A 26,105-nucleotide genomic window follows, 5' to 3' on the forward strand; every position below is an offset into this window, starting at 1 on the left:
TCAAGTGCAGATCCAGAAGAGAGCTCTAGCTGAAGGCAGGGAAAAAACCTCTGAAATCCTAATGAATTCCACCCCAAAGGGCTTGCCAGTGGCAGCACCAGTGTGAGAGACGGCTGGTGCAGCGTCTCTGGTGTGAAGAGCTGCTTTGGAGTGAGCTGCTGATGACTGTCGCTGAACAGACCGTAGTGACCTGGGTGGCGGACGTACTGCCCCGAGAAGCTCAAAGCTGACATCATCCCCCTTGGCTGGAAAGCAGAGCAGTCATTGGAGGAGAGAGCTGCGGAGAGCTCCTAGCCTTGAGGCTACTTCATGCGGCCTGCTGTCGACCAGCGGAGTGTCGCTTCGCCCGGGAAGATCCACCTGACAGTGTGAGCAGATACATAGAGTAGGCTTGGTCAGGACCAAGAGTGAGGCCCTGGCTGGCGGGCGAGCCGGAGCATTACTGCTTGAGGTTGGTGAGGCAGGACCCCACAATCTAGCGACCGGCTGAAAAGGCCAAGTCTGTCTGTGACCCTTGCAGGCACTCCCCCTACCTGGTGGAATGGGACTGGGCCCTGAGATGCCCTGAGGTGAAACACAAGTCAATCCTGCCTCATGGTAACACTCCTGGGGCACTCTGCAGTTGCCATGAAGGAGGGACAGAGTGCAGTGGGCCCGTTTACATTTTCTGTTCTTCGTTTCATGCACAGCTTGCAGTATCTCTCTCATGGAATGCTCCAGGTCGGCCGTAGGATGGGATTGCTTTCTGGCCTCCTGGTCAGCATCCTGTGCCTGTGCACAGAACACATATTGTTCAAGGACATGGGCCATTGCTGCCCCACAGCTCATGTCCCAGACCATTGCTGTACCCCCAAGATCAGTCTCAGTACATTGCACCAAATTCATTGCTCCGAGGTAAGTCCTACAGAGCCGCCCCTTTGGGCTGTAGGGAGCACCGGTGAGACGATCAGCAGTCACTCTCAAACTTAACCTATTGCACACCGACCTAAATAAAATCTTGGCTAGAGTGGGATCTTCAGAAACTAAGCTGAAAGAACACACAGGGGCCATCAAGCACTTACAGACTGAGGTGCTGCGCCTCCAGTAGGTCACAACTCCCCTACACTCTAGAGCTGAAGATGCAGAAGGGAGATCACAGAGAAATTACGTCTGCCAGGTGGGCATCTCAAAGAAACTGAAAGGGGGCAATGCTGAACAATTTGTGAAAGACCTGATAAGGACATTCTTACAGCCTCAACAGCACAGCTTGTGGTAGAGAGAGCCCACTGGGTGCCCGGGGTTCCGCCCAGGCCAGGGATGCTGCCACAACTGATGCTTGTGAAACTACTCAACTACAGGGATTGTGATGTATTGTTGCAGTGAGACAGCAAGGCTTGATTAGACTGGAAAACCAAGATATCTTGATCTTCTCTGACTATATAGAGGAAGTGCATGCACAGCATCGCTCATTCGATAAAGCGTAAATGGAACTCATAAAGAGGAATCTTCGGTATAGGATGTTCTTCCCGGCAAAACTGAAAGTCCTGTCAGAAGTCTTGGTTCTTCACATCCCCATTGAAGGTCTGGTACTGGCTGGAGTGTTGGCGCCCGGTGACAAAAAGACAGCTTGGGGTGCCTGTGGAGCTGGAGGGGAATCCCCGGGGTTGCTGAATCTGGACACCATGAGAGAAGGGCAAATGTACATGCCATCGCCTACAGGAGGGATGGCAGGGGCATGACAGCCCTGGAGTAAATAAGCATACCCAATCAATCAATCAATCACGTCATTTGTATAGCGCGCTACTCACCCGGAAGGGTCTCAAGGCGCTGGGGGAGGGGAAAGTTACTGCTCGAACAGCCAGGTCTTGAGCTGCTTCCTGAAGGCGAGATGGACTTGGGTTCGCCGAAGGTGGGTGGGGAGGGAGTTCCACGTCTTGGCTGCCAGGTAGGAGAAGGATCTTCCTCCGGCGGTGGCTCTGTGGATGCGTGGTACGGTGGCGAGTGAGTGGCCGGTCGATCGTAGCTGGCGGGTGGGCGTGTAGAAGGTCATGCGGTCGTTGAGGTACTTGGAGCCCAGGTCATGGAGAGCCTTGTGTGCGTGGGTGAGGAGTCTGAACGTGATTCTCTTGCTGACGGGGAGCCAGTGCAGGTCTCTCAGGTGTCCGGTGATGTGGCTGTGTCGGGGGATGTCGTGGATGAGTCGGGCGGAGGCGTTCTGGATGCGTTGGAGTCTTTTTTGAAGTTTCGCTGTGGTTCCGGCGTAGAGGGTGTTCCCGTAGTCCAGACGGCTGGTGACGAGTGCCTGGGTGACGGTCTTCCTGATTTCCGTGGGGATCCATCTGAAGATCTTGCGGAGCATGCGCAGGGTGTTGTAGCACGAGGATGAGACGGCGTTGACTTGTCTGGTCATTGACAGGGAGGAGTCCAGGATGAAGCCCAGGTTGCGTGCGTGGTCCGTCGGTTTGGGAGCGGTGCCCAGGGCCGGGGGCCACCAGGAGTCGTCCCAGGCGGAGGGTGATGATCCCAGGAGGAGGACTTCCGTCTTGTCCGAGTTCAGTTTAAGGCGGCTGTTCCTCATCCAGTCGGCGACGTTTTTCATCCCTTCGTGTAGGTTGGCTCTGGCGGTGGTGGGGTCGCTGGTGAGGGAGAGGATGAGCTGGGTGTCGTCGGCGTAGGAGATGATGTTGAGGTTGTGCTGGTGTGCGATGGCTGCGAGGGGGCTCATGTAGACGTTGAAGAGGGTTGGGCTGAGTGAAGATCCTTGTGGTACGCCGCAGATGACTTCGGTGGCCTCGGATCTGAACGGAGGGAGGCGGACTCTCTGGGTTCTTCCGGTGAGGAACGAGATGATCCATTCCAGCGCTTTTTCTCGAATTCCGATGTTGCTGAGGCGCTTCACTAGAGTTCGGTGGCAGACGGTGTCGAATGCCGCAGAGAGGTCCAGGAGGATGAGGGCCGCTGTTTCCCCGTTGTCGATCAGGGTTCTGATGTCGTCGGTGGCTGCGATCAGGGCGGTCTCGGTGCTGTGGTTGGCCCGAAACCCGGACTGCGAGGGGTCGAGGGATCCGTTCGTCTCGAGGAAGGCAGCCAGCTGTTTTTGACGGTTTTCTCGAGGACTTTGGCCGGAAAAGGAAGGAGCGAGATGGGACGGTAGTTCTTGAGGTCGGTGGGGTCCGCCGTTGGTTTCTTCAGGAGGGCGGTCAGCTCGGCGTGCTTCCAGCTCTCCGGGAAGGTGGCGGTGTAGAAGGAGGAGTTGATGGTGTCTCGGAGATGGGGTGCGATGGTGGCGTCGGCTTTGTTGAAGACGTGGTGTGGGCACGGGTCGGTTGGTGATCCGGAGTGGATGGAGTTCATCGTGCGGGTGGTGTCTTCAGTGCTGATCGGGGTCCAGTTGCAGAAGGTGGTGGTGGCAGGCGTTGGTTCGGTGGTAGGGTGCGTGGTCTGTGCGTCGAAGCTGTTGTGTATGTCGGCGATCTTGCGGTGGAAGAACGAGGCGAGTGAGTTGCAGAGGTCTTGCGAGGGAGTGATGTCGTTGTTTCCGGCGCTGGGGTTGGAGAACTCACAGAGACATGAACAAGAGTTATAAGCTGGAGGCCAGAAGCCACAAGGTAGGGACATGTAGACCTAACACACAAAGCTCCCAATAGAGGGATTGCAGATTATTTTGCTACTGTTAGCAGTAAGTTAACGTTCAATGGACAGGGCGACAGACACCTCAAGAATTGTGGGGCGGGTAGTTCAGAGCCCATCGCATGAGGTAGTAGGGTGGAGGGAGTGGATTCACAATAGAATGAAGGAGTTTATTATATGTGTGGTGAAGGGGCTGGTTTGCGGTACAAAGCTGCCGCCCAATTTAACCTGTCATGACATTAGACATGGGGTGGGAAGAGGGTTAGACTCCTCGAATGGCTATGCTTTTGAGATGCCAGGTTTCATTTATATAGTAATTGTCTCGGTCCCTCGGTTATTGTGCTGCAAATCCAATAAAAACATTTTTTTTTTAAGAAATGACAATGGGATAATATGAATAAGAATATAGATAGTACAGATCAAAAAAGTGGAGGGAGGAAGAAGCAGAGGTTCATTCAGCTTCCAAGAGGTACTGGTTATCTATCAGAAAGGGGGTGGGGGAATTGAGTACCAGAGTCTCAGAATGTTTTGTCTCTGAGACACTCAATCACACATTCACAGACTGTGTTGTATGTAATCTCTGCTAAGTGTGGTTTGGTGGATAGCGTCATCATCGGGTCTTGTCACTTGAGTGTCCCGTCAAGTGACATCAAAACCTCCACCAGGAGGGAGACTGTCTGGATGTTGACAGTCATGAGTGTCCTAGCCTTTAGGTGAATCTTTATTGGGAGGAGGGGGGGGGAATAGTAGGATAGGGATAAGTCTAAAAACAAAGCTGTGTTTAGTGGATGGGTCACTGGTCCACAACACCTAGTGGTCGAGTCAACATGTTTCGGTCTAGAACTTTACAAATTACAAAAAGCACTCTTTCTGAAACAAGATCCCGCTTTCTGCTAAATTTGGTGTAAATCCGTTGAGGGGTTCAGGCTATAGTTGTGTCTAAAATCCCTATTGGAAATTACATGGGGGGAAAACACGTTTGTGTGGAAACCCCCTTTTTACCGGCCCTTGCTTAAAGAAACACCCCAAACATTCCAGACTGCAGCTATAGTGAATGGCAAACTAATTTTGAAAAATTCATTAAAATTCGTCAAACGGCGCCAAAGTAATTAGCAAAACAAAAAACTTTTTTTCTATGCAAACTAGGTCCTATCTAAACTTCCCTCCCGCAACCGCCAGTAGGTAATATGTGGATATAAATCCTATATTTGCATGTATTCATCATTTTGATGTCTATTGGTCTTTTCTACAGCAATAGAAAAAACGTGTGATGCCACAGTACCTGAACATACAGGAGTTTTGTTCTGCGCAGACGTGCCACTGATGGGCTTCCCATCTTGATTCACACACCAGCAGTAGCCTGTGTAGGTATGGCACTGGACCTGTGGATTGGAAACAACGATGAACACATTATTATGCAGTACGTAAAATGAAGAAAATGCATAAATTCTTGCAGTATGCCATATTAATGTGGGGTTCATTTGCACAAGCAACTAGCCCCACTAATATCTACCAAGTCCATTTACAACATTCAGGGAAATAACAGCATATATATATGTGGGCAAGGAAAATGTGTTTTGAGTCTCAATATTGCTAATAGATATCAGACAATCGTACAACTATGGCCCTCAGTACAAGTGGCCCAGTAATTGGTGGCATAATTATCATAACTGATCAAGTCTGATCACCAAGCCTGATAAATACCATCAATTTACGCATTTTTGGGCACAAACATGCTGATTCTGGTGCTTACTACACCAAAATCTGCTTGGTAGGGTTACTGCCGGGGCCCGGATTTATCAGAACACAACATAGCAAGACACCTTTCTGCACTGCATGAAAGGGGAAGGCAGGAATGCACTCTATTTACCATTATATGGCACATTCCTGTCCTCTCCTTGCACTGGCACACAATGTGCTGCTTTGTCGCCAAGGCAGGCACCCTTACGCCATAGTGCAAGGGTGCCTGCCTTGTAGGCAATTTTGTTTTGTGCAGAAAGGGGCACCTTCCTGCAGCAAAACAATCCTCACATGCCTTTTCCTCTTTCAAAGTGTGCTGCAGAACACCCACACTGCACCCATGAAACGCCTTCTCAGGGCAAACTAAAGCAAGGCAGTGGCTTGCGAAGCCTTGCACTAATCCAGATTTACCAAGCCAAGCAGAGCCACACAAAGTGGACTTGCGTGGCTTGGTAAATCTCATTTTTGGGTTGGAGTCACCCTACGTGGCACAAGGGCGGCACAAAACCTTGATAAAGTTGTCCCCAAGTATTTTCCCCCAAATAAATACCGGCAGGTTTGCATTGCTGATATTTATCACAAAATCAAAATTGTGATATAAGGGTATATTGCAGTTAACCAAGTAGCTTGTACTGAAAGCCTAGGCCGCGACTTTCTCCTTTTACCAATTCATAGGAATCCTGTCACCTAGTGGTTGGACTAGAAGTTGTATCTCAAGCTGGTCCTCCAAGTTGCGTGCTTCCCACCATTGCACATACCCATAAGCACAGTAATCATCAATTCCCCCTTCACCCTGTGGAGGTATTCACACTCATTGGTACACGTTTTCTGTTGTGAACTGCAGCCTGCGACTTCTTAGATAGGCCATTCCATACTTGGTGGGATTTTTGGTCACACCTCTTTTTCTAAATTTATGTTATGTCATTTTATACTAAAGAGCACTCACGGGCAGAACATCTTTGACTCTACTGAAAAAGAAACTAAAAATCCAGGAGTTGTATGATACTATGCCTTATGAATGATTGTCATGACTTTAAAATGGACCAAGCTAGGAATGGGAAGCGACATGAGCGCATGAGAAATGAGTTCTGACTTGTAGAGCCAAATAATTTGCCGAGCAGTAGCATTCTCTAACAACTGAAGACCATGAACTTTCTTGAAAGAACAGGGATGTAGATCAAAGGTGCCTAGTCCAAACTGGACTGTATCAACACATGAATTACTAGAACATGCAAGTGGCACCGATGAAAGCAAGAAACACTTTAAAAACCTTAATTTCTAAAGCAGATGTTAGCAACGTTGGCCACCAACTAACCTGGGCCATGGTGGATTCTAAATAGATTCCAACATCACTGATTGACTTGGCAGTCCAAGGTGGGGATCATAACTTGCAAATACTGGACACCACTCTAACCAGAGACATCTAGGGAGGTAAGCAGGAAATGCATTTTTGTAAAGTGAAGCTCGAGGAAATTGGTAGCCATCCACCAGCGGGTAAAGACCAGGAACTTTGCCAAACCTTCCGGCTCCTGACTAAGGTTGCCAGAGCTTGAGCAGTGTTGTTAAGGCAAAGTGTGCATGTCATTGGCATATATGTACAATTGCACCCTTGGCTGATGGAGTAATTTAACAATGGGACACATGTATAGATGAAACAAAAAAGGGGAGGTAGGCTAGAACCTTGTTGGTCACCAGAGCTCAGTTTTATAGCTCCTAAAAGGCAAAAGGTAGGAGAAAACAACTTGCTCTTTTTCAGCTAGGAAATATTTTAACTGATTACAATACTGCCTCCACAAACCGTCTTCCCGATCAGTGCTTATTGGGATTTAATGGATGATGGCTTTTAAAACAGATGACAGATCTAAAATACTTTCCACCACAAATCTACTGAAGTCATTTATTACCAACTGCACCATTGCCTCGTTGCTAATAACTGGGTGTACACCAGCCTGTAAGGGTCAAGAAGCCAATTTTTGTCTTCAAATTGTTGGAGCAGGCTGAAGGGTAGTTAGCGCATTTCCTAGGTAAAGCCGCAAGGACTTCAGAAGGATTCACAGAGCATCCCTTCTCAGGGAGGGTTTTTTGTACAATGGCTTTACCACCTCCAACCTCCTAATTCTAAGAGCCATTAAGCGGAATAAGAAGCTCACATCTATAAAATGGACAGAGCTGTTTCATGACTCTCACCGGGCAAAGATCTTTGGGAGAGCAAAACTGGGGACTTCTTTGGATGATGGTCAGAAATTCTAACTCATTCAAAATGTTCCAAACATGATATAAACCTAACAGAAGTGGGGTCTATAATGCTGATGTCTGACAAAAGAACAATTTCATAGACGATGCCTGCATGGATTAGGGAAATGTCTCTGAAGAAGTATGAAATATTATTGTATCTTAAGGGCAAAAAAGTGGATTGACTGGCTTTGTGAGCTCACAGATCGGCAATGATGTGAAGCAGTTGTTTTTGTAGACTGTGGAGCAGCGTAATCTTTTGCCCCACCTTAACTACATCACGTAGATACATTTATGCAACTGTATACGGCATTTACACACAAAGTGTGGTGTAATATTATTAATGTGCCTCACATTTATAACTGAATTAATAGTGTGCAACTACTGTAATCACTGAGGATTTACACATCACTATACTAGATAAACTCATAAATTGATGTAACCATGCTCATTATATGATCACATTGAACATTGGTTGTTATTTCATTGATTTACAGTACTGTAATGTGCCTCCATTATGATTCTCAAGTTAACTTACCCTGACTTTAGGTCTCAAGCTGAAATGTTTACTTTAAAGTGGCCAGTATGCGGTCTTCTTTTTTCTCTGCAGGTGCATTATTATTGTGGTAAGGGAGCTGAGTTCAACGGAGAGAGCATCCGCGGGTGCCTTGGGGCTGTTTTTCTGGTTTCAGCGAAACAGCCTCAAGTGCAACCCTGACAAATCTGAGGTGCTGTTCTTCGGGTGTCAGGCTGACCCGAGTTGGCAGGATTGGTGGCCGGTGAACATGTTCCCTCCCTCGTCCTCTTCTCTGGTGGCTAAGAACCTTGGGGTCAAAATTGACAACAGCCTATCTCTTAAGTCCCAGATTCTGGGCCTGACTGGCACTTGCTATGGTCTCCTTAAAATGTTGCGCAAGTTTCTTCCCTTGCTCCCTGTGACGCATAGGAAGACGACGGTCCAGGCTCTTATCTGCTCCAGGCTGGACTACTCAAATGTTTTATATTTGGGTCTTCCGGACTACCTACTACAAAAACTCCAGGTGGTCCAAAACTCGGCGGCACGGGCCATTTTTGGCCTACCTCACAGTGCGAGAGCCTCTGACCTGTTACCTTCCCTACACTGGCTCCCTGTTAGGAAGCGGATTGTTTTTAAAGCACTTACGCTGGCGCATAAGGCACTCCATGCGGTGGGAGCTGAATATATCCAGAAACGCCTTGCTTTCTACAAACCTACAAGATCCCTTAGATCGGAATCTCTTGGCTTGGCTATTGTCCCTGCTGTTAGGAAAGCAAGGGTAGGGGGACGTTCTTTCAAACATCTGGCTCCTCAGTTATGGAATACCCTCCCCCTGTCGCTCCGCTGTACCTCGAACCTGCTGGCCTTTAGAAAAGGTCTGAAAACGTGGCTCTATGGACAGTGATCGGTCTGTTTTTTCTCACCTTTTTCTTTCTCCTTCTGTAGCTTTGCTGTGGGTCAGAAAGCGCCGGGACACTCCTCGGAGTAGCCGAGCGCTATATAAGACACCCATAACATTAACATTAACATTATTGTGATCCGTGCTAACTACTGAGAGGCATATTGTTGTGTATTAGACTATTGATAGTGAGGCCTTGGAGAAGACAGTTGGCAACGAATGGGAAGCAATGATTGTGAGAGAAAGCCTCCTATTCACGATGTACCAAGAGTTTGCAACACCCAAGGTCGAAAATGTATACATAGCTGCATGAAGATGGAAAACTTAGGGAATATGTCGACTCCCCTCAAATGTGGTTATCTATTTGGCTCTCAGTGATCGGAATGAGATATGGATGTTCTAGCAACTGTAGACTGCATTTTAATTGGCGTTTCATAGTTAGTTAGGCAGACTTAAACCTGACTTTGAAAGGGAATTTTTCTCTCTCTGTTGGATTTTTCAGAGTGTAAGCTTCATGCTGACCACTTCTCCCATTTTCTGGAACTTCTACCGAAGTTCGATTTACGCTGACACCTTCTATGCTTTCCCTTTAGAAAGCCCCATTAAAACCCTACTTTAGCCTATGTTTAGGTTAGACAGGGAAAGTTTCTTTATGGAACACCTGATTGAAACAATCTGGTTCCTTTGCATTGTGGCTGTTACTATTTTGTATCTCGTTATATTACGACCTACTTTACTGGCACATTTCGACCTCCAGACTGTTTTATTACATCTCTTGAATTTGTTTACATATATAATGGTTGGATCACTCCCTTACAATGCTTCAAGTCAAATAACAAAGGTCCATAAACAAATGGGGAAATATGTTTTATGATTTCACTTTAAGATTGAGGTTCAGAGATATCTGTGCTCCATCAACTGTAGGAGTGCGGAAGGCGCTCAGAGAAATATTGCTTCTTTGCCTTTCTGAGTTTGCTTTTGCAGGTGAGTACTAGATAGACAGACATAAAACCTTCCCCAGTTTCTGTCCCCTTGTGGTGCCTCAAATTCAAGATTGGAGACTTCCGCAAAAAACCAGTCGTCCCATTTAAATTGATTTAGTAGACTTTCTCTAGTTAGAAACAGAAGAATCTCATTCAGTGAGTCTGTGATTCTCTTCCTGGAGTGGTTGTGCTATGTAAATGGTCATACTATGAGACCGAAGGCCTGAAATTATTATATCTCCCCTTTGATTGTGGAACCTATGATCTACGAGATTTTTGGAGGTCCATCAGCTCAATTAAACAAGCATTGGCATAGCCAATAGGTCTCGCCTTTGGGGCGTTATAAGTGTTTAGACTGAGCTATTGGCTTTGTTAACATTTTTAATATATGTGTTGTAGAGCATTGTGAATGCTGTGCAGCATGTTGAAAATGTATGTTTAATAAACAAAGTGCTATAACTATTTCTGTCACCTTATATCTAACCGAAAAAACATTATATACAACTGAAGTATTGTACTAAAAAACAAAATTAATACAAAAAAATGTGTTTTTCCTTGCTGTTGTAATTCATTTTTGTTATAGTTTTTATTGTTGGGTGTGGGATATAAACAACGGGAGGGTGGATGAGTATAATAGTATTTTAATTAGATAGGAGTTATTTGTGGAGAATTAGTAGATGTCAAATTTGTATGCCAAACTGAAGTGGTGTGGAGTGATGCTGAGGTGGTGTGGAGTGGTGCTCAGGTGATCCAGAATGATATTGAGGTGATGCTGAAGTGGTGTGGAGTGATGCTGAGGTGGTTGTGAGTAGTGGCGGGGGTGATGCTCAGGTGATGCTGATTGGTGCTGAGGTGGTTATGAGTGATGCTGAGGTGGTTGTGAGCATTGGCGGTGGTGATGCTCAGGTGATCCGGAATGACAGTAAGTGAAGAGGAAGTTGATTAATATAGAGAAAGTTTGACATCGAAACACCAGTTCTACTTTTTTGCCTGCCTGTAATGCATCAACATAAACGTGAACAGGGGCTGTTGGGACTGTTGTTGCAACACTTTCACTCCCCTTTAAATTAGTCTTTTTTAAATTAAGCAGTTTTTATCTTCTTCTCCTGGCTTGGGCAGCTTATGGTGCAATGTTCAGTCGGTGGGCCACAATGGGCTGCAAATGCTCTCACTCATATCCTGTCTATGTAATAGACATTTGGTTCATTCTTCCTCCCTAAATCCTACCTTTGCAAAGTAGTGCTTGAAGAATTTCCCATTGCTTAAGCAGGCCTATTCCAAAAGAAATGTCTGACTTCAATCTGAATAGAAAGAACTAGGAAGTAGCTACAGTGAGTTGGCAGTCTGGCATGGTACAGGGTTAATCAAACTCTAGTGTGGTACTAAGACATCCTGTTCAGGTCCAGCTCCTGCATGGAGGTTAATCACCGAAGGTGTTAATAGCAGCTGCTAGTAACCTTGTACCAGAGTACAAAGAGTCTGGCTCAACATTAATATCTTTCCCACAGACCTAAATAACTTTTTTCTGTCAAATTCTATCTTTTCACCCCAAGGAAGAGGTATTTTTAGTACAGGAATGAAGACTTCCAGAGTTAAAGTTTTCTGTCCCTGCAATATACTTTTGCTTTGTTGGTATCACACTATTTTCCTCCTTAGTGCTGCTATCCCATTGTAACGATGAGTAAATGTTGCCCTCCTTTTGAGTGTGTTAGAGAGTATCAAATCTCTCCACTCTCAGATAACCTTGAGTGTACAGAAGCATCCAGATCCCAGGCCCCCCTACCACAAAATTCCATGTAGGCAAAGAGATCAATGTTTTGTACCATCTCTGCAGGTTGTGCTGAGCATGACTGCTATTTCATACTGGCTAACTGAAACTGGCTAACCCTTAAAGGCAAGTTGTCCTGACCCACACATCATGACATCCTCAAAAAAGAAGAGAAATCATTTTAAGGCTCCAAAGCCTGCATCACATGACACCCAAGAAGTAATAGTGGCGTGTGCCTCCCACGCCACGTGAAACATGGTAGCAACTCTCCAGGCTACCTCATCACACTGGTTTTGTTATAGCCTCCTTGCCAATCTGAATAAATAGGATCCTCACAAACACATTTGAGGACTATTTCACTCCTAATCCTCTACAAGTGACGTTTTGCACCATTTTCAGTCGATCAATACAATAATCAGGGATCCACTGTTGAGACAATCTGGCCCCATCACAACTTGTTTGGCCACAACATCAGTGACATCAGGGTATTTTCTTATACAGAGAGTAAAAATATAAAGAACGGTGTCCTGTTTGCACCACCTTTACTAACAAGGCCGTTTCGAGCCGATTCACAAAGGTATGTAAGAATACTGCAGTAGTATTACTTCTTATACTTCCAAATGCTTGTGAATCAGCCCTGCAATTGGCAGAACTGCATTTTTGGGCATATGAATGGAAATTGTATGGTTATTTTATTAAGCGAGAGTGGCAGACTCAGTGGTGGCTGCTCCCAGGCAGTAGTAGTAGGGCGGGTAGGTTTAAAAAAAAAAAGAAAAGATGACTTACCTGTCGGCCGGCTGGCCAGCTGTCGCCTCTCCTCCGTCCTCTGCTTCTGTGTTGACCGGAAGTTCTCAGTCACCCAGACTCCCCTAAGCCAATAACAACGCTGATGTGAGCAGCAGTGTGATTGGTCTGAGGGCCGTGGTTCGGCGCTCAGACGGGGACTGGGAGCCTGGGCATGTTCTCCACCCAGGCTGTGTATTACAGCCCAGTAGAGAACATGCTAAGGGCACATGGCTGTTTGGCTGGCCCAAGACAGCCGGCCAAACCGTTACGCACACTTAAAAAGTGCCCCATCCACTCCTCCCCCTGCTCATGTGCAGAGCAGCCCAGCCCCGCCCCGCCGAACTGCCTTAGCACAGAAAAATAAAATGATAATAACAGTGTGTTATTATGATTTTATTTTTCCTTGTTTACAGTGCTAAAAACCAGAGGGGCAATTCTCCTTCGCCTTAGCGGAGAAGCACCCCCTGGGCAGACTGCAGGGAAATACCTTTCTTTATTACAATACGTTTCTGGAAACTGTATCTACCTTTTATCCGTCCAGGTGACATTTTGTCCTTGGTAGATTAAACCCCCAGATTCATCAAAGTCCTGTTTTGCGAGTCCTTAATAGCGAATTTTAAGGATTCGCTATTAAAGACTCGCAAAACGGGATGCATGTAGAAATCGCAATAATTTTAGCGATTTCTACAACTTCCTTATTTGCGATTCGCTAATTGCTAATCGCAAATAAGGAATGGCTTTCCCATTCATTCCTTATTTGCGATTTGCAATTAGCGAATCGCAAATAAGGAAGCAATTCCAAGGGTGCCAGGGTGTCCAAAGGACACCCTGTTGCACCCCTGAAATGGTAATGTCCACTGGTGTTGCGCACACACATGTCCCAAGGTGCATTTTTCTAAGTTTTTGCTATTTACCACGTAGTTAGACTCGCGGTAAATAGCGGCCCCAGATTGCGATTTCGCAATTTTAAAATGGTTCATGAATTGCATTTAAGGAATCTCACATAGTGATTCCTTAAATGCAATTAATCACAATTTAGCGATTTCTAGATTTTCGATTTTTGCATTTAGGATGATGCATCCCAAATGCAAAAATAGCGCTCGCAAAGGGCCAGATTCTCAGAATCTGGCCCTTTGCGAGCCGATTCTGGTTTGATGAATCTGGCTGTAGAACTCGAGATTTGCGGCACAATTCACAAAGGTAAACTTACACACTTGTCTAAGATTACACTTGCTCAGTATTCACAAAACTGCATTTAAATAGTAAGCTTATAAGAACAGAGACTCATCAGTGGGAGCAAAAAACTCTGCACATCCAAAGATAGAACAGGCCTATCTTTTTATGTGTGGAGTTCTTCGATTCGACTGTGGAGTCTCTGCACTCATTAACTACTATGAAGTTTTGTGAATTCTAATAGAGTGTAAACTTACACAAATGTGAACGTTTACCTTTGTGAATCAGACCTTAAGTTTTCAGCTGTACCCTTGCTGTATCTCTAACAGTAGGTTGATCAGGTAGCTTGGAAGAAGGTGATGGGTGAAGTTGGGGGATGAAGAGGCGAAGCTTGGACAGTATGATGGGGGGTGAGCTTCAAATTTACCAACAATCACGCTGGGACATCTTGCTAAGAACCTTATATGAGAAGCAGGACTTGAGGGGGGCTTAAAGGGCTGTGGAAAGAGAGAGGAGTGCGCATTGTTAGGGGTACACAATATAATCAAAACATGTCCGAGAGTGTGTGTGTGTGTTTTTGTCAGTGTGAGCATGTCAAAGTCTCAGGTGAAATCCGGCAGACACTTCACATTACCGGACTGAAAGCACTAGTACCCAAAAATTTACTACAGAATAATTTTTGTAGGTTGGGGGTGTAACACCCCAAACACCACCCTGAAGCTATGCCCCTGTTGGGGTGGTACAGAAGTTCACATGTTTGGAGCTTCCTTCACCAGGTTTTAATAAGGCCCAGCCCTGGGTCACCTTAGCAGATCACTCAAGCCAGAAGTCATGCTTGGTTGGCAGGGTACCCAGACCACTACGAAAAGAAACAAGAATGACTGAGTGTTCCCAGACCAAGCATAATGCACTAATTTAATATTTTTTTATAATGCCGCCAACCAGCTTTGTACAACTCAGCTGCTCCTCCTTTAATGGGGAGAGCCGGAAGCAGTGCGAAAAAAACATATGGCATGAGTCAGCCTTGATGGTTTCACTCTGGTACAGGAAGTGATGTCGTACACTATCAGACCCTCTGCTTTGATGGGAATGGGTCTATTTTCCAGACTAAACCGAAGCACAAAGTCATATGTTCACACCATGCACGCATGTAAATATTCTGTATCACATACAATGTACATGTTCATGTGTAAAACACACATTTACGTCCATATACTTGATAGTCACTGCATAGCAGCCGTGGATATTTGATGCAGCACTTGAGCCTGTATGTAAATCCTATACCATGTACAAAATACAAGACACGTATGTGCTCCCTTAAAAGCCTAAGTAAAAAAGAAATAAACAAACAACAGATAAGGAAAAATTAACAAGAACTCACACATGGACTCCAGTCGTACACTGCACTCAATCGATGACGTTTGGACGCAAAGTGATAACATTAAACACCTCCAGTGAAATTAAATAGGGTGTTCAAAAGAGCAAACAATGTACATAGTGTGTGCACTAGCGCAAAAAATGGAGCTGAAGCTTTTTTAGGGCTCGCGCCCTGCGCTGCCAATCGCAGCAGTGCTTGCACAAGAGCGAGAGCCCTTTTGTCCGGGGTTTCAAAATGGACCCTGGAATCGCACATGCTTGTACTTTTCCTTATGGGTTCCGCGATTGGGCTTTGCGTGCGTGTTTTTTTAAACAGAACACGCAATAGGCCAAAGGCGGACGCATTGCTCCGCCCATGGCCTATTGGTGTCTGTTACACGCACCAAAGCCCATGATGTTTCAATTATCGTGCCCAGACACGGGCGCGATAATTGAAAACACATATGGCTTGCTGTGGCGCGCGCGCGCACCACTTGCGGCCGTGTTTTTTTTTTCTTCAACGCGGATGTGTTTCCTACAGTTCACAGAGCACCACTGCCTTCGAACAGGGAGAGAGTTGGTATTGGGCCCCGTGGCAGCACCAGACCTCGCTGTCTGCCCTCTCTGCTGCCCAAGTCCAGGAGTTGCTTCGCCACTTCTCCAAACAACATATTTTCGCCATTGAATCTCTTTCCAACACGTTCTCCTTCCCCTCCGCCCCCCCCTCCTCCCACGTTCTTTCACTGCCTTCCCTGTCTGAAGGGCTCAGTTTAATGGGACTCATCCTGTCACTTCTGCTTGGAGAAGGATGTGCTCGACCTTCAGTGACCTTTCACACTTATGCTTCTGTCGTCGGGTCCCAGGTGCTGAATAACCAGGTATGGATTTGGCTTCAGCCTCTCCCACCCCCTCCTCAGACCCTCACCTGCTGAGGACACCTGCAGCGGGAGGGGGCACTCAGACACCAACTGCTTCTCATACCTAGAGGACAGGTGCTCAGAGACAGGCATTAATCACTGCCCGCCGCGGCCTGTCAGGGAGGGACGAGTGTGGGCCAATCGATTCCCGCTCATCGGCTCTCCTGCCACCGATGCCCATATCGCCGCATTTTGGGTTTAGACTGTAGTTTCAGCCAGAGATGTTTAGTGTGTACAAGCCACCTGCTCGACCCCACAGACCACCCTGCCCCCCACGGCAGCCTTGTATCCCAGTACTGAACCTCCACCCATGTTCACATGCTATCTTGCTTTTTATGGACTGCTTGCATTTAATCGAGTAATTTCAAACTTAATAAGAATAAAGCCCTCTATTCGAGTCTGGCGGAGCTGTGTTTCTGTGTGAAAAACCTCCCAAATATCTTCTGGTATTACAGAGTGAGGGGATGTGCCCCGTAAATCAAACATGTGTGTGCAGAAACTCGCACTGCCCATGCAAAGCTGGGCCAGGGCCCTCCAGGCCCGGTGTGTGATGCCCGAGGGCAGTGACTCTGGGACTGGGCAGCCAATCATTGTTGTCGAAATAGCGGCTGCAGCGTGTATCTAGACTTTGGCCTTACACCTCCCTCTCAAACTAAAGTCCGACACATAATGAGGGCCATTAATGGAGGCATTAAGACTCATGCACCTCAAAGACCACAAGAATCCAGCTGTGTTAAGCCCGGAATCGCTGGCCATTTGTTTATGCATGCTCCCAGTGCTCCCAGATTCGCGGGTCCATTGTTTACATATGCTCCCAGTGTACTTAGAAACGCTGGTTCTTTGTTCACGCCTATTCCCAGTGTGCCCACATTCGCAGGAGCTTTGTTCACACAACCACACACACAACCACACACACACAACCACACACAAACAACCACAAGCACACACACAACCACACACAACCACAACACACACAACCACACACACACAACCACACACACAACCACACACACAACCACACACACACACACTCAAACACACAACCACACACACACAAACACACACACACACAAACATATAGACACACACAACAACCACACACACAACCACACATACAACCACACATACAACCACACACACAACCACACACACAACCACACCGTCAGTGCACACTTTCACCAGGCACAGACACCATCAGTCGTCAGTGCACGCTTTCATGGGGCACAAACACCACCAGCCATCAGTGCACGCTTTCACCGTGCACAAACACCACCAGCCATCAGTGCACGCTTCTACCAGGCACACATCACCAGACGTCAGTGCACGCTTTCACCAGGCACACACACCACCAGCCGTCTGTGCACGCTTTTACCTGGTACACACACACGACCGGCCGTCAGTGCATGCTTTCACCAGGCACACACACCATCAGCCGTCAGTGCACGCTTCCACCAGGCACACGCACCACCAGCCGGCAGTGCACGCTTCCACCAGGCACACGCACCACCAGCCGGCAGTGCACGCTTCCACCAGGCACACACACCACCAACCATCAGTGCACAATTTCTACAGGCACACACACACCCCAGCCATCAGTGCACACATCAATTGTTAATGCATCCACAATTAACTATTGTAGCAATCGCAGTATGGCTCACTTTACTTTTAAACATATTCATCTAAAGCGCAGCATGCCACCCTTGCTACAAAAATGAATACTCATTTTTTTGGCCTACAATTTATAGACTTTTGTTGCAATTGGTGTTGCAATATTTAGCAATGCCAATAGCTCAAACTTAATTAATACGAGACCTATTGCATTGCAAATGCTTGTTTCTTTTTTGTTTTGGATGTATATTAGGAAATCAAACTGGGTTCTATGCATTCAACCGTATAGGTAGAGTATTTCAACACAGCAAGAAATTGAACAAGCAGAATGTGTTCTGTTTTCAACGTGTTTACTCGGTAAGGAATGGAATACTTTTAAAAAGGGAAAAAAAAAGGGAAGGTAAGTTCATGGCCAAATCAATTTGCTCCGTTTCTTATTACGAAAACTGTGTAATTGGTGCAAGATCGGCTTCTTTAGGGGCTCATTAGGATTGCGGTTTTTCCGCATCCTCGGGCCGGCGGAAGCCACCGCCGGCCCAGAGGATGCGGAAAAACCGCAGCGGACTGACCAAAGACCCACCGCCACATTAGGATGGCTGGTGGGTCCTGGTTTCCGTCCGCAGCTTTTCCGCCGCGGTTGGCTTACAACCGTGGCGGAAAAGCTCTAATCTGGTGACGGTGTCTCTCAGACACCGTCAGGCAGATTAGGATGGGATGTAAAACATGCTTTTCCGCAGCGGCTTTTCCGCCGTGGAAAAGCATGTGTAACTTCACTGTGGGGGCCCGTTGCGGGCCCCCTAGGTGAAGGGGGGCTGGGGGGTACACAGGGGGGGTACCTATGGTACCCCCCTGCATTTGTATGCAGAAAGCGGCAGGCACCGCGAGGTGCCTGCCTCTTTCTGCATGCAAATGCAATGACTGCATTTTTAACATTGCCGCGGGTGCAGCTTGAAGCCGCACCCGCCGCAATGTTAAAAATAGAGGATGTGACCGCCAGGGTGGCGGTCACATCCTAATCGCACAGGAGGGGACTCCGCAGCCCATGCGGACGTCCCCTCCTCCTCAGTGATCGCGGACGGACGCAAGTCCGTCTGCGATCATAATCGGCCCCAAATATTCACCAATCAGGCTTTTTGCCCTGAAACTGTATTCCACGAGAAACAAATAATTCCTAAGCAATGCTTGTCTGATATATTTTTGCATTTGTTACACAATGTTTCCCTCCTTTTTAAGCCCTGGTGCAATAGTTTTCATGAAAAATAGTCTTTAACCTAAACATCTTATTTCCACAATGCCTGTTATGCAACCAGCAATGGGATTCAAAAAACCATCAGGGACCTGAAGAAAGGAAACATTCCAAAAACAAGCACTGGTAAATGCATTCGGTTTTGCCTATTTGATTAATAACATTTTTTGTTGTTGTAAGATATAGCTTGATGAGAAGTTGTGCAAGTTAAATTACAGAAACTCCATAAAAGTGTTATGACGTGTTTATTGAGAAAGCCAATATACTGTGCAAGCGAAACCTTAAAAAGCTTGCAGCAGTGAACAAGCAAGCAATACAAGCATTGCTTTCTGTGTAAGGTGCATGTATAAGATTAGAAAATAAACGTATGGATAATTCGGTGTTCTTTTGAAATGTATAGTTCTCCCTAATACACTACAATGCAAGCACTCCACAGGAGATGGAATGATACACCTAACAATCAATAACGAGGCAAGTGAAATGACGTGTAAGCAAACGCAAGCTTGCACATCGGAATATACTGCCCATCAAAGCAGTAACATAATTCTAATTTTTTCCTGAAAAGAAAGGTGTGACAATAAGTAAACACAGAGTGGACTTTACACATGTGGAAAAACATGCAAAATGACTGAACTTCGAAGATAAGGCAGAAGCTACCCATGCCTGAAATCACTACACAACAAAATTACAGAAAATGTAAATCTTTGTAGAAAATGGAAACACCTGGAAGCATCTTGTAAATACATCCATCACTGAGCCTTCTAATACAAGCAACAAGATCACAAGGGATAATGGAAGGGATTGGAGGCTACAACAATTTATCCAACACGCCACAGGCGGGAACTGCGGATCTAAGACAGTCCACATCCAATGTGGGAACAGCAGTCAGGAGTTAACGATTTAGCAAAAGGTCAATTTTCAAAATTGCATTAATAATCAAGCTACCATTTGTATACTTTGGAGATTTGAGCCGGGGCCTGGTGGATCTTCTGAGCCGCCCTGGCAAGAGCTCGACTCAGTCACAGAGACCAACTGGGGAATAACAGTCAAGAGATGCACCGAACATGTGGGGGTGGGGGGAAGGACAACTGAGCAGGTGGAGGGGGGAGGAGTGGGAGACTGGGGTGGGTACCGGAGGCAAGGGGGGGACAACATTGACTGTCTGCTCAAGACCATGTCGCACTGGGCTTGGCTGCATTAGCAAAGTTAAGAGTTTACTGTTTGGAAATATAACTCATCTCTGTACCAGGAGCTGGCCCCTCTACTTTATTTGAATGTGGACACACTCGGACACAATTGTTAATTATAGGAATGTTTGCAAAGCACACTGCAGCACCTAAGGGGCATAAGGTGTTCAAGTACTTGACAATCGAAATATAACTGCAGAAATGTATTGGATGGCAATGTATATGTGCATTGTACCGTTTGTGGAAATGAAACTGAAAAATGCCAATAAACAGATTTGACAAAAAAAAAAAAGAGATGCACCGAGTACACAGCTGACAGACCGAGGACTGGGTCGCCATCCCTGTCCTCCTGCTATCTCTCCACATCACTCCAGTCTGCGCCACCGAAACTGAAAGATGGCGAGTCTCTTTGACCAGACAAAGCGAACAAGTAACGGCCATTTCACAATACAGCGTCATTTCATTAGGTAGACCTGGTAGCATTTAAAAATCTGTCCGACGTATTACTTCTTACGTTCTATAAAGGAGAGTGATATTTTTTTCTGAAAAAAATGCGGTAAGATTTGGCCACGCAGAGACAATACCATTTGATCGTTTCATCGAATGGGCGAAATTACAAAATGTTCTTCTCCGTTATATGCGTGTTTTCTCTAATTATGGTTCCTTTTCTGCTGTGGAGGCTGCGGAAAGGTGGCCAAAAGAAGAGCCGCAGTAAAACTGATGTCAAGCCAAACAAGCGCTACGCATATTAAAGCTTCAAAAAATAGATCAACTGAGCCGTCAGGAGCTGCTCACGCTGCGGACCAAGAACAGACAGTGCGCCCACACCCTAGCACCCGCGGAGTTCTTGGTACAAAAAAAGCACGCATTTGCCTTGAATACAAGAGAGACTGGGTCATAAAAGTCTGGAGAGGGGGTGGGGGGGGGGGGGGGGGTGGGGGTTATGTGAAACGAAATAATAAGAATGTAGCCGTGCCCGGAAACCACAAGAAGATTACTTGAAATGCATAAAAAAGTTCCACACAAAAGTGGTTGGACACTGAGCCTCGGCTACGGGGACTGATGAGAGCACCCTTTTAGATCTATTAAAGACGATGTCATAGGCACAGCGCAGCGCAGAGAAATCAGAGTGTAATCTGGGACCATTCTCCAGTTGTCTTTGGTGAAACTGCTCCATGGGAGCCAGTGACGCTGCAGATGCAGGCAGAAGGCGCAAAAAGAGACTTGCTGAAGTCAAACTGAACATGGTGGAGCAGGTCACAAAAACAACAACGAACCTCTCAGAAAGTCTGCATTAATGGTTCTACAGAGCAACACAAAATGATATGGGCTAGGATCCAGGTGGTCACACCTGAGGAAGTGGAGAAACTAGCTGTGCTCAAATAGTGCACAGAAAAAAAACTTGCCACCATCGTTGGAAAGTCCAGAGGGACACTGTCCCGAGACCAGAGGCAGAACATGGCCATTCTTTCATGGATACATCTATCATTTACCCACCGAAGGAAACGAAGGATGATTGACCCATGCTTTCATTTGTTGATGTGCTAAGTTCCTCACGTGACTTGCGCTGCACACGTGCTGTGAAGCAGTTTTTTTCTGTTCTCACTACTTCTGTTGGAGTTAAAACATAAAGTTAACATGTATCTTTAAAACATCATCAGTCGGGTGTGTAAAAACACAGGTCTGGACTGCAACAAATATTATTTTGGGTGACTTTAATTCATCTGACACATCATCCCATGGCGCCACAGAGTTTATGCACATGTGCCACCTGATGATAGTCATCTTCATCCTCCTCTTTCATCTCACACTCAATTCATTCTCCTACGCATTGCTATGTAGTGCAAAACAGCACATGAGGCAATGACGCTAAACATGTCATTGGATCTTACCCTAAGGCCCTTCCTGGCTTCTGGAGACACCTGATATTACTCTCAGAAGTGCAATTGTCCGCTCTACTACAGTTACCACTACTGCTCTGCTACCATTATTCCAGTAGATGTGGAATTCATTGCGTTTACATGTTGAGTTATATGGTACTGACATTTCCGTCTTTGCCTACTTGCAGCCTTACCAGTAGACCATCCATCCCATGTGCACCATTCTATATCTGTTGTGAAAATTGCACTGTTCATGAACTTAGAGGCATCCTCTGTGCTGCCTCTGTACTTGGCCACTATGTCAGTGATGACGTAACTCGGATCACAAATCACCTGTACAATCAAGGAGGGTTGCCCCATGCTGTTGTGGGTGTATGTGATGTCTTGTCGATGATGACTAAGTCAACATATGCTCACATATATCTCTATTTACATTGGGGAAATGTGGTATGTTGTGATATTCTTGCTTCACTGCCTCTAAGGCTGTTGGGAAGTGGATATGTCCTTTTATGCCCAGGAGCATAACCTATAGAAATCTGCTGAATGCGCAAGAGAGCCCTTTGTGAGATGCCTGCATTGCCAACAGATTGATTCTTCATCATTGTGCTGCTGTAAAGTGAATCTTTGCCTATAAACCTTCTCTCCTGTTCTCCTGTGCTTGTTTTCTACATCCATTAGGAACCAGCGTCTTACCTTCAGGTGAAGTGCAGCCACTTGGCAGTATGGAACTGCTTTGTGCATCTCATTTCATAGTTTTCACTAATTGGAATTGGATTGAGTTGATGCAAAGTTTGCACCTGTGTCTGTGTTGTTTTTGTATTCTCTCGCAAACTTTGCCTTTTTGAAAGTTAATAATAGCGAACTGCAAAGTGGTTTAGCAGTCACTGTTGTGTTAGCATTTTGTGGTGTCTTTCTGTATTGTACATTTGCTTCAATAATTTGCACATTAGTTAGCTATGCCTTAGTGCATCGGTGTTTTGCTTGTTGTTCCACCAGCGCAAACTCATAGGAAAGCCTTCAGTGTCATATTTATATCATTTCCCTTAGTTATTTGACAGAAAGCATGGTAAGATGGTGAAGTTGGTTTTATAAACAAACAGGCAAGTCAACCATGTAATTATTTCTTTTAGAGCAGTACCATCACAATTATGATGAAAGTATCCGCAGGGGCGTCTCCTCTGTTAGGGCACAGGAGCGTCACCCCACTAGTTAAAATGCCCCCAGAGGAAAAATAAAATGTTGATAGATATTATTACCATTTCATTTTTCATTGACTCTGCAAATCCCCGTCATGACAGGGGCAGGGCCACTGCCGATGGGCAGCAGCAGAGAGGAGTGATGGTCTGGACACTTTCAAGTGCGCATGTCTCTTTGGCCAGCTGTCTTGCAACGGTTATCCAGAGCCCTTCAACTCAGAGACAGTGGTTCGGCGCCTGGATACCCTCAGGGGAGACGAGAAGTGCTTTACAAATCCACCTTTCATTACCTTTCATTACAAGATTGTATGAAGCCCAAATGGAACCTTCATAAATCAGGACAATTTTTTGGCCTGGCCTAGAGGCAGCATTAACCCTTTATCGCCCATTTTAACCTTGAAGATTAATACACAATATTCTTAGTACTGCTACATACAGAAAGGGGCTTTGGGATAGCCTCCTTTATCCTTGTCGTACTGGAGAGTTATTTACACTTTAGCTCAGCCTAATAGGTCATAATACAGAGAGGGGGAGACTGGGTCAGCCCCCACTTAGGCACTGGAGAGATGCTTCATGCCATAAGCCGAATGAGCAGTTACCCAGGGGTCCCACCGTCCAAGTGCAATGCAGGGAAAGTACACTTTCTATTTCACCTCTATTCCTATATCACAACCTCACACTGACTACTTCTTCAAGTCAAGTCAAAATATGTGTTTATTGTGACCATAGTCTTTAAACAATACAGTTAGGATAACACAGAATGGAGTATGACTTATTACTTTTAAAACTTTGTCCATATACGAGGTTCATACACACCATTATCAAGAAACAAAAAATCATTAAAATTTTACAGTTATCTTAAAACTTAATTTGTCCAATAAAACCTATTCCTATCTTATTACTCCGTACGATTACAATCTGCTAAAAACTCATACAGTACTACATGTTATTCTGTATCTCTCAGTGCAATCAGAGACATCTTTACAAATCTCCCGAGGGCAATTGCGATATCAATGTAGGGGATTTCTGTTAAGAGACTGGCTGCCTGTGCTCTTGTTTTTACGTCATATTTTATGAAAATAGGGCGCAACCAAAGTTTCCTAAGGTCTAGGAGTAAAAAACAGTCTAACAAGATATGCAGCAGGTCTCCCTTGGTCCCCAAGTAACACTTGCAGTGACCTTCCTTATCTAACAATTTTGCATTCAGGTCTCTGCATATTAACCATGGGTTGATCCCGATTCTAATTCTAAGGATCTCTTGCCTGTATCCTCGATTGGGTAGTCTGTCGAGGTAGGGGAACCAATTATCAAGGGACCACGCATTTAACATATGTACCACTGATTTTTTCTTTCTTAAATAGTCTCTATCAAGCATTTTCGAGACTTCTTTCCCTCTTTGCTTCAATTCACCTTTGGTGCTAGTGATTTGCAATGATCTAAGGTCCCAGTCGAGCTCAAGAGTGTTACAGATTCCCTTCACTTTATCCCTACTGGACTTCGCCCATTTTAGCTCGCTTTTCTGGATTTCTTTGCGACACCAGTATGCCACTTTTTTTGTTTCAGGATCTTCTAATCTCTTCCAAAATCTGATCACAGCCATCTGGGATAATATCGCCCAGGACTTCGTGCCTATTTCTGTTCTGATGGCTTGAATCATAGCAGATTTGGGAAGTGATAGGAGCCTTTTTATGCAATTTCCCTCTATGACGTCCCAGGATCCCTTACCGCTCAAATAAAGGATCTCTGCGCCGTAAAGAACTTGAGGGGGGATCATTGCCTCAAAAGCTCTGAGCATTGGCCGGTGTGACATCTCACCATATTCCCTATTAAATCTTTTAAGTCCGCAAATAGAGGAGAGAGCCTTTGCTTTTTGCGTTTCTAAATGGGTGTTCCAATTTAAAGTCCTATCAAACCAAATACCCAAGTAACGGTACTCATTTACTGTCTCTAATTTAAGGTCACCTATGTACCAGTTAAATCTACTTAGCTTTTTCCCGAAACATAGGGTTTTTGTTTTATCCAAGTTGATAGTCAAAAATTTTTCAGCACAGTAGGTATTAAAAGCATTAAGCTTCCTTTGGAGGCCTCTCTCGGTTTGATCCACTATCACCAGATCATCCGCGTATAATAGGCATGGGATTTTGTTTCCATCCATTTTTGGACTGGCACTGCCCTCTACCTCTAAATAGGCCGGGAGATCTGACAAATAGATAGAAAAAAGCTGGGGGGCCAGCACGCAGCCCTGTCTTAACCCATTGGCTATGGGAATTTTGGGGGTTAGGGAGCCTCTCGTATCTTTAATTACTTGCCCCCAGTTTTCCCTGTGTAGTTCTTTAATTATGGTCAAGAGATCTGTCGGGATATTTAGTCTCTTTAGTGTCTCCCATAGGCAGGCCCGGTCTACAGAATCAAAGGCTGCTTTGAAGTCGACGAAACAGCAACATAGTTTACCGTTCTGTTCCGTCGACTTCCTCGCCAACGCCCATAGAGCAAACCCGTGGTCTATTGTCGAGTGGCCTGCTCTGAATCCACCCTGTTCTATGGGGATTATTTGGCACTCTTCTACCCATATATTCAGTTGTTTTAAGACGATTTTAGAGAACACTTTCTCTCCAATATCTAGGAGGTTAATCAGCCGATAGTTTCTTGGCTCCTCTTTGCTCTCTTTCTTATGTATCGGCCTGATTATGGCCCCCTTCCAGGTTGGAGGCATTGCGCCTTCTTTTAGCACTACCTGAAACATATTGGCCAGGAAACTTGCCCACCATGTAACCTCGGTCTTCAGGATTATTGCAGGCAGATTGTCTGGGCCTGCTGCCCGGGTTAGCTTGAGTTCTTTTATTGTGAGCTCTACTTGTTCATCGTTAAATTTGGCAAGGAGATCTTTAGAGACATCTTGCCATGATTTAGTCTCCATCTCCTGACTGGGAGTCCTTGCCCTGTACAATTCCCTTATGTATGTATCCCATGCTGCCTCACTCACCACACAGTTTAGTTCGCCCTCTGAAG

General features: G+C 45.8%; 1 protein-coding gene across 11 annotated transcripts in view; it reads right to left on the minus strand.

The window, feature by feature from the left end:
• SMOC1 (SPARC related modular calcium binding 1) overlaps window positions 1–26,105 on the minus strand; it is a 798,909-nt gene that overhangs the window by 489,454 nt on the left and 283,350 nt on the right. For all 11 annotated transcript variants that reach the window (XM_086937178.1, XM_086937176.1, XM_086937174.1 and 8 more), the window contains exon 4: window positions 4,892–4,991. In XM_086937178.1, the coding sequence (XP_086793304.1) occupies window positions 4,892–4,991 (100 nt within the window). The remainder of the gene's footprint in view (window positions 1–4,891; window positions 4,992–26,105) is intronic.

Source organism: Lissotriton vulgaris, chromosome 9 (genome assembly GCF_964263255.1).
Source record: "Lissotriton vulgaris chromosome 9, aLisVul1.2, whole genome shotgun sequence".
Classification (NCBI taxonomy): Eukaryota; Metazoa; Chordata; class Amphibia; order Caudata; family Salamandridae; genus Lissotriton; species Lissotriton vulgaris.